Source organism: Dipteris shenzhenensis, chromosome 9 (assembly GCF_047967505.1).
Source record: "Dipteris shenzhenensis isolate YYH24624 ecotype China chromosome 9, Dip_SZ_1.0, whole genome shotgun sequence".
Taxonomy (NCBI): Eukaryota; Viridiplantae; Streptophyta; class Polypodiopsida; order Gleicheniales; family Dipteridaceae; genus Dipteris; species Dipteris shenzhenensis.
This window is the reverse complement of record NC_141604.1, coordinates 26,513,400-26,527,278: the sequence shown is the minus strand read 5'-3', so window position 1 is coordinate 26,527,278 and position 13,879 is coordinate 26,513,400. Positions and strand designations below refer to the sequence as shown.

General features: G+C 42.2%; 1 protein-coding gene across 1 annotated transcript; it reads left to right on the top strand.

Moving 5' to 3' along the window:
- Window positions 1–9,880: 9,880 nt before the first annotated feature.
- LOC147898444 (uncharacterized) lies at window positions 9,881–11,455 on the top strand. The gene is made up of 2 exons (XM_087379168.1): window positions 9,881–10,231; window positions 10,313–11,455. The coding sequence occupies exons 1-2, from the start codon at window positions 9,881–9,883 to the stop codon at window positions 11,453–11,455; spliced, it is 1,494 nt and encodes a 497-aa protein (XP_087235294.1).
- The last annotated feature ends 2,424 nt before the right edge of the window (window positions 11,456–13,879 follow it).

The following is a 13,879-nucleotide window of genomic DNA, read 5'->3' as shown; positions in this document are numbered from 1 at the left end:
TCGTGGGTTTAGTTCATACTACCTACTAGCATTTCTCGTAGTGCATCGAAGGACGTGAAGGATTGTATTTACAAGATGGGCGAGCTCCTGAGGTACTTTACATGATACAGAATATGATGCATATCAATGCTCCATGCAAGGTGTTCATATTGCTAATATGGTGTACTTTTTCATTTCTAGGTATGTGAGCTCATAGGAAATAGATCCCACCACGCTTGAGAATGCTCGAGTTATGTCAGTGGAGGTGGTTTGTTTAGTGGAGGAGACATTTCCACGTTCTATTCTCACAAGCCAACTACATCTTATAGTGCATTTGGTGGATGAGATTGCTATATGTGGTACTATACATGCACGATGGTTGTTCTTTCTGTAGCTGTGCCCTAGTCTCTCCTCATCTCTAGACTTCTCCTCTCCCTCTTCATATTGTTCACGTCCTATGTAAGATTACACATTCCTTAGCAAAGCTCCCATGTTCTATTCCTTTCCTTATTATCTTGTAACAAAAACTTTGAACAAGTTAAGTCTCCAGTCATTTTACAAATTGGAAAAACCTTTCAAAGGCATGCATAATATATATAATCTAAAAGTTTAGATTGAGCTAACAAATTTCTAGAAAATGGTCAAAACTTATTACTAAGCAACAAAAAAGGTAATTAATACAATGTGACTCTTTTCAACCTTGTGATGTTATATTATCCTAATCTATAGAAAAGTTAATGATTAAATCATTACTTCTAGATGGAAAATCTTGGTATAATATATTTTGCATTGGTAGTTGTATATATTGTTTGACAATGACAGTTTGACTAATGCTCATATCTTTATTAAGGTTTTCATCAAATATCAGATCCTAACGATCATACTTCAATTGAATACGCATTCCAAGAAATAATATTAATGCACAGTCAAAAGATAATGATAAATTATTGGATTCACACTCCGTTCTCTAGATTAATTCTATTAAGAATAAGGTATTCTTCTAATTGTACCTTGAATATCATAAAATTTTCTAAGAGAAGCAATTATCTCTTCTTAACTAGTTGCTACTAGTGTGTTTGCTTAACCCAACAACTATACATTAATTGAAAAACTTTGACATAGCAGGTCCTTGCCGATCTTCAAAACTTGAAATGTAAAATAGTCCATATAAAGTGCATGAGTTGGGAGAATCTAGAACATATATATGTACAATGCATCTATTGGTGTTCTTTTTTCATGTTGTTGTTCAAGAGGGATTTTCAATAGTACACAACAGCTAAATAAATCATCCTACTTTCTAGTAAAGTCACACTTATTAATGGAACCTTTCTTTTATGACTAACAAAAATTTTCTTCCATATGGAATCTAAGGTATTGGATACAACTTACACAACATTTAGTTTTTCAATAATTGTGGTGGGTAGTTGCACCACACTATTTGCATGTCAACTGCCATAGTGTCATTGTCACATAGCTAAGAGTATGATATGAATGTAGCAGTGTACAAAAAAATAAAGGAGTTTATTAAAAGAATCACAATGATATGACAAAGTGAGGTTTCAATATTCTCATTGTAAAGAGATGGGGTAGGCATGCCACATTATTGTATGATAAGAATGAGCTTCGTGGAAGAATATATGAGGACAAAATAAAATAGTTCAAGTTTCATAAATAAGAATATTCTTTATTTATTTCTTGTAAAAATGCTCACATAATAGAAATCAAGATCATTAGGTCGAATGAGTGTAAATGATAGTGACAAGATGGGACCATACAAAGCATAATGATGTGGAGGACATTTATTGTACCATTCATTTTTACGAGTCAACTATCAATTAGAGGGGCCATGATATTAATGCATTTCATGTACATTCATAAGACATAACGTGTGTGTCTATGTGTGTGTGCGTGCGTACATGCATGTGCACACATGTGTTTGTGTGTATGCGTGTGCTTGTGCGCATGTGCACACGTGTCCATGCATGTGGTGCACATTGTTAATGCTAGGTTAGAATTATAAATTGGACCGCTCCCTTTGTTATACTTGAGAAAGTGCTTCTTATTGAGATTGATCGAACTTTGAACTAATAATTAGACTGAAAATAAACCCATATTTTCTTATTCTAATTCCATTTTCTATCCGAAAATTGTATGAACACTCAATTGGGAAATTCTATAAGGATGCTAGGAGGTAGGTTTTTTTTTCACATCATCTTGAACGAATGTCAAGGTATAGCTAATTTTATGAACAAAGTGCAACCCCTTCATTTCAAAAAAACACACACCCCCCCAAAAAAAGAAAGAAAGGCCTCCTAGGTACATCACCCTAGATTGAACACTTTAGTTCATGACACTTCTTTAAAGAGTGGTTTTTAAAAATCCTCTTATTGCTAGCATTTTTTTAACAAGGAACCTTTTGACGAAGTCCTATATTGCATAGCTTGGAAAAATGAGACACCCTTCTCACTAGAGTATTTAACTAGCAACTTAGTAGGGTTCATCGCTAGATTATCCAAATCATCGTTAGATTATTTAACTAGAGTATATAACTAGCAACTTAGTAGGGTCCATTGTTAGATTATGCAAATCATCTTCATGGTCTATAGTTGCCTTAAAAAGTGCATTCCCATGAGCATGCACATACCCTCTAGCCTTTCTCTAATCCATTTCTTTTCATCTCCAAAATTGGAAAAAAAAAAGCCATGAGATAAATAGGGTGATGGAAATAGACAACCATTACAAAAATCCATCCATATGCCTTAATAGTGATGCTTGGCCACCCGAGAATGGTTTGCTCCTCAATGATTTGTATATTGTACCTTGCGATTTTCCACTTCAAGCATACATGTCATTCGGTTTATAAAATATTTTATTTAAATCTTAGCAAGAGGGAAACAAAATTTTGATTTCAATTATCGCAAAATATTCCGCGATAATTCTCTTCCATGAAAGAGACATATAAAGAATTGTTTAAATTCCTCAAGTATGATGCACAAGCTGCAAGCTATGGGTCACTAAAATAACATCCAACTCCCACAACTACCAAACCTACCCCAATATGTCTTACAAAAGTGGAGTGATCTTTCTTGTCCACATGGAGATATATATGTATGATTAAAACCCTTTGCAAATACCAAGAAGACCTTTTTCCACCAAACTAATCCTAGGAGCTCTTAAAATGTAGAACTTATAATATCACTAAGAGATATTATAATTAAAGAGATATTATATGGTGATTGAAGAGCATAATTAAAACATAATTCCTTCAAAGATGGGCTAGTCTCATCTGGGTCTCATCATGGGTGTGAGGCATTCTTCTATAATGAGCTAAGCACTTTTGCTAGTTACCACTTGCCCAAAAAACAAAAATGGGCCATGTGGTTGTTGAGCTCCTTTTTCCACTTGCCGCTTTGTCTAAAACCCAACTTCACATTGTCTTAGTTATGCCATTTTAGGTTTCCCCAAATAGCACAATATACAGCACATCCATAAACAGGCTAATGATGCACTCCAAAAAAATCAAAAGCGGTCATGCGAGTTCGAGTCTTTTTTGGCTCGCCACTTTGTCTAAAACAAAGCATCAAATTGTGCTTGGTTATGTGTTAGCTTATTATGAACACCACAAGATACACTACATCCATAGGAGAGCTAAGAAGATGATACAACCACTACAGTCTTACTATGCTTACGAACGAAGGAAAATGTATGTGTGAAAGATAATCCTTTTTGAACCAAGGGGATTGTCAAGAGGAATAACTACATAACCTGAGGCACCTAGTACAAGCTAAAGAAAAGTCAGCTTGACCACAGTAAGGCTAAAGATAATACATAGATTTGAGTAGTAGGGGGACTCCACATGCTTTTACTTTCCATTGACACAATGAACAAGAAGTACCCATGTGTCGAGCAGTTCCCCCAACTTATCTTCCATACAAAACGGTAATTTGCTAAAGTGAGCTATGAATGTGGTCCTCCACCCTTTGGGAGCCTCCTAAGAGCCAATCTAAACATTCACCTTAGAGAATGCTAGTTGTGTCAACTCCTATAAAGCAATAATTACACTAGGTAATGACTTGTATCATGAAATTCTTTTTGCTTGATGGAGATTCATTTGTCACAGCCTTAAAGTGTTGCCAGTTCGTTGCAATAGGCCATGAGTGATGCTAGCTGTGCTGCAATAAGGCCATGCAAAAAAAGAAACATTAAACAGGTGATGACTTGCTTCATGAAATTCCTTTTAAGGGCTACTCAAGGTTGATGGAGGTTCATATGCTTTTTAATCCGAGCCCTTGCTTGCTCTTGTCATATAACAATGTGTGTGCCTCGATTGCTCTAATCATTTGCACCTACATCCATGCTCAAATCATGGGACCAGTTTGAGCTTAAGATTGCTCTAGTGCTCTTAGAACAATAGGTGTGTTTGGCTCTTAGGGCCTATTTGAATGTTGGAAGGTTCCACGGGCTCCAAGCAGGGGATTTACAAGGTCATTCGCAGGGACAATCACTCAACCACCATTTGGCGCATGAATGTGCATATGGGTGTGGCATTCACCCATGCGTGGAAAGAGGTCCTTAGTATCTAAGAACTTCTTAATTGGAAACACCCTATACTTACGTCTAACCCATCAATTAGAAATGATTATTTATTTGGTGACTTGTAATGCGTGCTTTGTGAAGGCCGGATGCAGATCAAAATTCCTTCCAGTTTTTACCGAGGGGTTTCGACTGTATTGTAGTCTATAGGTCGACTGCACAATGCAGAATCGCCGGAATTCCGTCCGGTTTTTACCAGCTAAATCGATACCTTCGGGTTTTTCAGTGTACTGCACGATACCGAATCGACGGAGGCGGAGAATAAAGTCATCGAGGGTCAAAATTTACACTCGATCCCATGGAATACGGATGTGCGGACTCGTAGCTATCACGGTCGCTAAACAAGGATCTCACCTATGGAAGGTTTATTAGTAGAACATAGGATCCCTTCTCAGGTTTCCAAAGTTGTGAGGCCCATCTTCTGCAATGTTAATGCATATAAGTGACGAAGAGGAGCTTGAGACTTTGAGTCGTTGACGAGCATTGATGGGATTTATTGGCAAAGGACCCTAAATCTTCCTCATAGATATCCTGCCTCAGGTCTGCCATGTGGAGAATGTACATCTAAGAAGAGGATGGAGAGGTTCAGAGAACTTCAGATTGATGAGGTGCGGCGCACCGTTGGTATGCGCCTGCATAGAGAGAGCTTGATGCGCAAGGGCATGGGCGCGGAGGACGTGGAATAGCACTGCGCGTGACATTGCTTAATGGGTTGGGATCATGGAGTCGACGCGTAGCAAAGTTTGACGATTGGCAGAACGAGAGAGAAAGTCCACGGGAAACGTGCGAGAAGAGAAGGGAAGACCCCGCCGTGCCGCCTGCCTGCCTCCTCGCTCATCGCACACTCTCGAGTCCCTACTCCCTTGAATCTTTGCCTGCTTTGTTGCTTCTCTGCTCCTCCTGTCGTGAGTCGTGACTCGTGACATGTCCATTGTGTGGAGGTCCGTAGAATCAGGTCACAGGAGATGGACGGAGAGGGCGAGGCGACGAAGAACGTTGCAACACCACAATATCTTTGGCAGGACATGAGAGTGAATGTGAGTACATACTACACAAAGGCCATACGGGCTGTCGGCTGCGGTCCTTCGCATTCCAATAAAACGTGTACAAAACAGCAACTTGCAAGCAAAGTTCAAAGTTTTGCGACTTTTTAAAGGATAAAAGTTCATATTAAAACTGGAAAAAACTACTAAAGGATTATGGCATAAGCAGAATAAAACTCTGTGCATGACAACCCGAAATGGCAAACTTTCATAACAAGTTATAATGTTTACACTTTTGGACGTTGAAAGTGGAAGGTTTGTGAATTAATTAGGAGGCTTCACACACACACAAACTTTTTGGCATGCCCTCTAGTGAAGGCTTTACTAAACGCACCCTCTTTTTATGTAAATTTTCATTGCTTTTTTTGTGATTTGTTGGGACTATACGATCTCCACCATTTCTTCCCTGTTAGTCTCTTGTTTCTATTTCGGGCAAGCCCACTGTGAATGACATTCACCAACTTTCACTTTCTATTTTCTATCCTCTCTCTCTCCCCCCCACTCCTTTTCTCTCCAATTCATCTCGCCCCGTGTCTCTCTCTCTCTCTCTCTCTCTCTCTCTCTCTCTTTGTGCCTTAAGCCCTCTTTCTCATGCTATGCATCCAATTCGTTTTCTTTTGAGATTTCGGGCAAGCCTTATGAATGATTCTCACCATTCAGCCTGTTTTTTTTTAAGAGAAAAAAAGTTATTATTTTTAATTGAAAAAAGAAAGAGTAATTACAGAGCATAGCGCAAAACTCTACTTAAAACGAAGGACACAAAATGAAAGTTTTAAAGTTTCGCCAGGATTTACATTTTTTCCTTTAAAATTCAAATGAAAATATATAAAAAACTACTGCATTCTACCAATAGACTTTACTAATGGCCTTGAAAATTTTTACCAAGATTTTATATTAATATGAAAGCATAGCTTCGATAAAAGCATAGGTGGCACTCTAGTTGTAAACGAAAAGCGATTGAACCATAAGCTACGAGAGAGAGATGAGTCACCTCTGAGTGTAGTAGTACCCTTCCACTTACAATTGCACAGACCATGCTTCTAGACCCCAATTAAGTTAGAAAGAAGATTCGACACCGAAATTTAATTGGAAAGGGACAAAAAAGCAGTTTTTACAAGTAACCCCTAAATCCCAAAACTCCACTAGACTGCATAAGATACCGAGCAATGATGGCCCACGGTTGCTAAGAATGTAGACGAAACACCCATTTGCTACACAAGCGAACACACATGGAAACTTGAAAAGTGTAAGTGTTTAGAGTTCTGTTACATAAAAGTAAGTTAATTGCCATGTCAAATGTGACCAATATCAATTAGCTCTTAGCACATAGTACACCAAACTTAGATTGCACAAGGTTCGTCCTTGGGAGACCAAAAGCATCATTGCCTAAATTTGAAGCCTGCAACAACCTTCAAAGGGGGTTTGTCTTTCCTAGAAGGGCAAGACAGAAATCAACCTTAAAAAAGAAGTGCAACATTCAAAAAATTTGTCGTAGTGCCCCTCAAGATGAGCCTAACTAAAAAGAAGACTTGTAAATTACCCTTCAAAATGACATTCTAAGCTACCCTTCAAAATTGAGAGGCCTCAAAAGCATCATACAATTGATATTACTCTTAAGTTTGTGTAAGTCTATTACTTGTATTATGGGATTCAATATGTCCTTATTCGTTGTGTTGCCTATCCAGGGATTATTTCAATCTCCTATTTGCTACATTTGCTTCTAGGTCTTTGGTTCACACCAAAAGTACTCTCAAGCTTGGTTTGCACGTAAGAGATTTATCCCATCGATTGTATTGTTGGTGTAGCAGGTGAATATAATTGAGTTAAGGAGCTCTAAGAGGCCATCCAATTGGCTAGAAGAGCATTTATTACAAAGAGAAGATGGTTCTCCAAGAGAACCTCTCCTCTCAATGAAGAGTTGTACTTCCCTTTGTGAGATGAACTACTTCCCTTGAACCATGTTGCAGTGAATTGAGAAGTCAGGGACCATGCCCTTAGATGTTGTACCCCTAGCATGGCAAGCAGTGATGCACCTACATCTCGCAAGAGGTGGTCAGATGGTGCCACTCGATGTTGTCCAATGTTAGCCCGGCTACAATCAATGCCTACGAGCGAGCCCCCTAGTCAAATTTTGAAGTTTGGATGGAGAATTGTCAATTGATGGTGGTAGGCAAAGACATGTGTAGGTCATGTCTTGGGTAGGAGGTATGACGGGCACCCTAAAATGTTGTCAATGGAGGGTTGTATGGATAGTGGCCCTTCATATGTGGAGGGTTGTATGGATAGTGGTGCTTCATATGTAGACAATCCTCATAGTTGTGCCACCAGCCTTCGAAGGCGAATATTAATGAGCATGGGGACGGCCTCTTATGATGCGAATTTCAAAAGGTTTCCACTTCCTTTCTTAGGCTACGAATTCCATTATCACCAAATAGGGTTTCTTAGGCTTAGTGCACATGCACAGGCTGGGTTGTGCGCAGCTTGAGCAAGACTTGGAGGCGCTACAAAAGTCTCGAAAGATGAGCCCTCCTGTTCCCACGATTGATCGTTTCTAAAGCTTGTCCTGTTCTTACCAGCGGCTACTAGTCTGTAGTACAAGTGAGCTTCCCTCTGCCTCCCCTTTGCTCTGCTTTGCCTTCCCTCTGCTCCCGTCTACAAAGGTGATGTTGGAAAGGCCACTGACTGCTTTAGGTCAGCTTGGAGTTGAACACTGGTGGCCAAACCCGCAACTCAAAAGATGGAGGTGCGAAATGGAGCTCTGGGTGCTCATATGTTCTCCCTCAATACTCAAACTGCATCGCGACCTGCTGCGCTGAGCTGGTCGTGTGTCCACTGGCTCTTAGGCTATGATTTCCATTCTTACAAAATAGGGAGTTTTTGTATGTTCTTTAATAGAAACACTCACACACAAGAGTCACGACACACTTTTTTTGGTCTACACTCACATACTTAGAGTGCACACTCACAAACAGAAATGACCATAGACTCGGGACGTGATCACCCTCCGCAGCAGCTACTTGCTGCGTCGTCCACTCACAGTTCACTAACAAGCTCCGCGAATTCCAATGCTGCTCCCTGGCTGCTGCTGGCCAGTGGCCACCCCAACAACTTCAACCAAAGAGTGCTTGCTTGCTTGCCCTTTGCCTACAATCAATCAGTGCCAGCCTGCCACCTTCTTCCTCGGTCACACTAGATATCTGGGATATGGCCCCTCGATAATGCGAAACTCTGCAGTTCCCGTCATCATTTTCGTACCCATCCCCGAGGATCACCCACAACTTGCCACGAACCGAGACTCTCACCCTCCGTTTGTCCTTTGGACCTTTATCGTCATATTATTAAGTACTGCCGGACTCCCCTTCGCTTTGTTTTTTCGCCAATTGCTTGAGAACTCTGCCAGGCTTCAACACAAGCAAAAATTCAACTGTGCATGAATGTCCCATAAAAGCATCACTTCCCAATCGTCACGGCAAATACTATGGGGGGCCTGGGGGCGACTGCTGGTGTGCACAAAGCAGCACAATTGTCTAGCTCTATTTTACACGGAGAGTATGATCATGAATAATCACATACGTGATTGCAAGCATCGTTTCATCCTCTATCTGAGTATTTCACCTGTTTATCTTATTGGACCACAACGGACAGAATCGCGCTCTCTTGCTGTTGGGCTCGTGGGTGCTATTGCTGCAACTGTTGTTGTGAAGACCAATAGTTCAATTTGTACGCATCCAGTCCAAGATGGAATGGGCGTGTCCTGCCCGCGCCCCCTACCTTTTATCTGACGGGCCCACGGAGGCTACCGGACCCTCATTGCTCAGCTGGAGTGAAGCTTGCGGTCGTTTCAATCCTCCAGGCTCCATCCTCTCCTAGCAAGCTTCAAAATCAAACGATTGATCGTATCTATGGATTATTAGCTCTCCAATAGAATCAATTTGATCCACCGACCATCACGTAAACCATAATTCAACCGCTCCCTGCCAAGCACCTGCGGGCTTTCATCCCTCTGATTTCGTTCACCTTCTTCATGAGCCGCCTTCCCATCCTTCATCTGCTCTTTCCGCAGTCCCGTGTGAGCACTGAGCACCCAGGTAGCTCTTTCGCATTCGCTGTCCTCTACCACAGCCTTCATTCTCTCCACCCTTCAGGTGCTCGCTGCGGTGCCGTGACTTCTGGGTTCGTCCATGGCATCAGCTGCTTATCATAGCCAAGAAAACCTGCAAGTGTCAAGTCCTTTCCGGTTCAGCGTACGAGTTTGGCTCCACTAGATGAGAATTCAAGCTTATTACGCCTTTTGCGAGGGCCCATGGTTTACGCAAGCCAAGTTTTGCCGAGAAAAGGTTGACCTAAGAGCTCCAGTGAAGCAAGAAGCTCTTATTTACAGGAGGTTTCAAGGTGGTGCTGGGTTCTTTTTAGGAAATATACAGCGTGCCACTCTTCATATTAAAGGCGAAGAGCATTGTAGCTGTGTCCTCACGTCTCTAGACGGCGGGGGCCTCCTTGGCACTCCTTGGGCCACACTCGGCCATGCGTCAGCAGTGGATAATCTTCCCATGGTAGAAGAGCCGTCTCTATCGCATTCTGCGCAATCCCTGGAGGCTGGAAGCACCCCCTCCCCTGTCCGACCTTGCACCCTCTGCGCCCGGGCCGTCCACAAGGCCTCTCAGAAACGGCTGTAGCTTTTCTAATGAGAACCTTAGAGCTCCAAACCCGAAGGCCACGATCCGTGCGCTTCTGCTCGTCGCTGGGGGAATGCACCAGTCCTCGCTCCTACCAGCCTGCTGCCACCTACGTATGGCAAGGTTGCCTCTCGCCCATCCATGGACTCAGAGTCGACGGTATCAGTTAATCGCAACTTCCACTGCTGTCCTCTCAAGGAAGCTGATGCAGAATGCATACATGTAGGGTCCTATGCACCAGTCCGGAAGCATGCAGAAGGCCTTGGCTTGGAGCTCCAAGTGAAGCAGCTGGGATACGACGGAGATGATATGTTGCAGCATTCTCTGAATTTCTTCAAGCAAAAGGAGAGCGTTGAAGCCAGTCCCGGCGACGGTGAGATAAACAGCAAGCAAATCGCGGATGCCCAGTGCCCGGCATATCGAGGAGTTAGGCGCAGGAGCTGGGGTAAGTGGGTTTCCGAAATCAGAGAGCCAAAGAAGAAGACTCGGATATGGTTGGGATCGTTTCCAACCCCGGAAATGGCGGCAAGGGCATATGATGTTGCTGCTTTTAGCCTCAAGGGTGAGGCTGCAGTGCTGAATTTTCCGGATACTTTTTCTAGCGTTCCTCGTCCATTGGACCTCTCACCTAAAAGCATTCAAGCTGCAGCTGCAGCGGCAGCGGCTGCCGCATCATACAGCACAACCTCCACTCAGAAGTCGTCACAGGTACTCTTGGCCGCAGGAGCTACCCAACTCAGTGCTGTAGACGGATCTTACGAGAGCAGTCCTCTTGGGCGGAAGAGGAGGGTTGATTCCAGCTGTTCTTTTGCCGGGAAGAAGAGTCACTCCAGCGGCGATAGTTCTATGGTCTCGGAGGCGGAAGACCATGATACTTCGTCCGCAGAGCCTCTGAGAGTTCTTGACCGTTCAGATGATCAGGTGGAGAAGGCAGTACCGGTAGTGGCAGTTGGAAACAACCACACCTCACTTACGGAAGCACTGAGGAATGGCGACGATTTTCTGGACGAAGTTCTGGTTTTCGACATGCCGAACGAGATATCAAGCATGGCTCAAGCGATGTTGTTGACACCCCCTCGGCTTGACGAACCTCAACTCTATTTAGGGGACGAGGAGGAACCGAATGGATTCTCGGTTGCAGATCTTTGGCATTATGGCTCATAATTTTCGTGTGAGCAACTACAAGAGCAATCAATCAGTTAATTCTGTACAGCTTGTAAAGTAACACAATTTGTCTACAGGCACCCAAATTTTTGCACGAGTTGGCTTCCATGTGGTACTTCCGAGTGTAGTATTCTGCTGTTTTTCAAAGGTGAGCTGCTACAACTGACAGTGGAGCTCATTTCCTTTCTCCCGACTGGAGGGAGCGCACCTGTGAGGGGGGTCGCGGATGCAATGGAGGACCCAGGTGAAGGTTGTGTGCCAATTTCACCCACACGGGACGTGCATTACGTGGGCGCTGCTGATGCTCATTACTTCAATTATTTTAGTAAATAACGGTTTACTTAGAGAGGAAGTAAGGCGACTTGGACGTGCCGTAGGCTTCGTTTGGTTCCAAACACTGAACTGCCTGCAGATTAGGTGTTGAAAGACAAATCTGCTGCCGGTTCTCACCGAACCAGCTCACGGCCAGGAAAGAGTTCTCCACTCGCCTGAGCCCTGAGAACATACAGAAATTTAGCTATACGTATCTTTGACGGATGGCTGAACTGGTAATGTTATTTGAACTTACACATGAATACCTTTGACCTTATAAGGGGCCTTCTTCAGGCCGTGCTTGTCTCTCTCAATAATAAAACTCAATTCTTTTCACATCAGCTGGGACTTTGGGTTGCTTTTGTCTGGATGAAAAGTCTCATCTTCGGTTGCAAATTTGTTGCTTTCTCTGGAATTTGACTCGAGAATTAGAGAAACTGGAACAGACTTAAGTTTCCGCGCCAAGAACGGATCACCTGAAGCTGCCATTGTACCCCTCCTTCGAACTAGGTGGACTACCCGATCTCTAGATTTGCGTCTAGACTCTATGCGATCAAGGAGCGTTGACGGCTCGATCACCAAATCCTGTTATATCAAGAACTTTATCCTCGCCTTGCTTAGGAAATCTTGACCTAGGTACTAAAAAAAACAAGAGGCCTTGCTTTCTAACTTTCTTATCCCTTGTAAGGGCATGTACAGATTATTTGACTACGTGATTGACATGCTCGGGAGCGGCTTGCAATGGTCACGGTACACTACACGTCTTACTCAATTTACTAGATTCTTAAAACACAGAACCACTGTAACTTGTAAGATCTTGTTCTGCGTACACCTGTCTAAGACTCACTACTTGATTGCTCACACATGCTACGTGTTTGACTGTAACTTGGGCACTCAGTCGGAAGGGAGCTATAGGTCAAGAAGCGACGATGTTTATCTCCGAATTTGCCAAGACACTACTGCTCTTACCAGGTACCAGCTCCTGCAAACATGATGCCATAACTAGAGAAAGTTTCACATTCTCCGCGTTCTTGTTTAACAGTTGTTTGTGTTGGAAAACTGGGTGTTAGAAAGCTTCTTTTTGTTTTCGAACGTTCATACACAACGTTTAAAAATTCTCATTCGGGTAAGTGGTTGTGAATGGCTCTTAGATCTCCTCGTTTCTTATATGCATCTATTATGTGGCTAATACACAGCACACATGTATAACCATTTCTTATGCCTAGTAGCTTTCTAAGAGCTTAAATAGTAGCCTTCTGGCAACTATGTTTAACCTCAGCTATCAGCTTTTTCTTAAGTAGCAGGCTCTATTGAAGGCTCCCACTATTTATCCAAACATATTACATCATCAATGAGGTTTTATTGCCTCCATTCTAGGCTCCTTGTGTCATCGATGAGGAGGTTTACTTGTAACTATAAATTGAGTACTCCCTTTTTCCTTTGTGTTGTAAGCTTCTTCTTTAGAATGATTAAAGTCCATGGCTTAAAGATTCTTTTCTATATGAGTGTGCCATAACAGCCAACCTTTTAAGCATCATTGACTTACCCTATTCATTTGACCGTAATAGGCTAGCTTCTTGGATTTGGGCCACCAAGTTTCACTTTTAGGGTATACTTTAGTCACCATCTCCTATTATTACAAGTGGGCTAAAGTGTTTTTATAGTTGTTCAGTTGCAACACCTAATAGCTTGTTGGCCCTAGTTGGGTTGAGCTTTAGACTTTGATTGACCTTTTGGTCATCCCTATTTAGACCATCCAAGTACATTTTAGAAGGTAGAATTAATTGTTTTTTACTATCCATGAACTACATCACAATTCCCAAGGATATCTTGAGTCTTGATTTTGTACTCTCATGTAATGTAAAATCTAGTGTAGCTTTACCTTATTGAGCTATTAAGGAGTATTTCCTAGTACATATCTTTCCACCAAGGGAGTGAGTATGTCCAAAGCCATAGAATATCTTTGCATGATTGCACAAATACCTTTTATATTAAAAGACAATGCCTTATATACCTAATATGGTGTATTATAGGCAAGTTTATGTAGACCTAGGATGAAGTCTTGTCATAGAATATATATATATATATAACGTTTTGAAGACCACTTTTGCA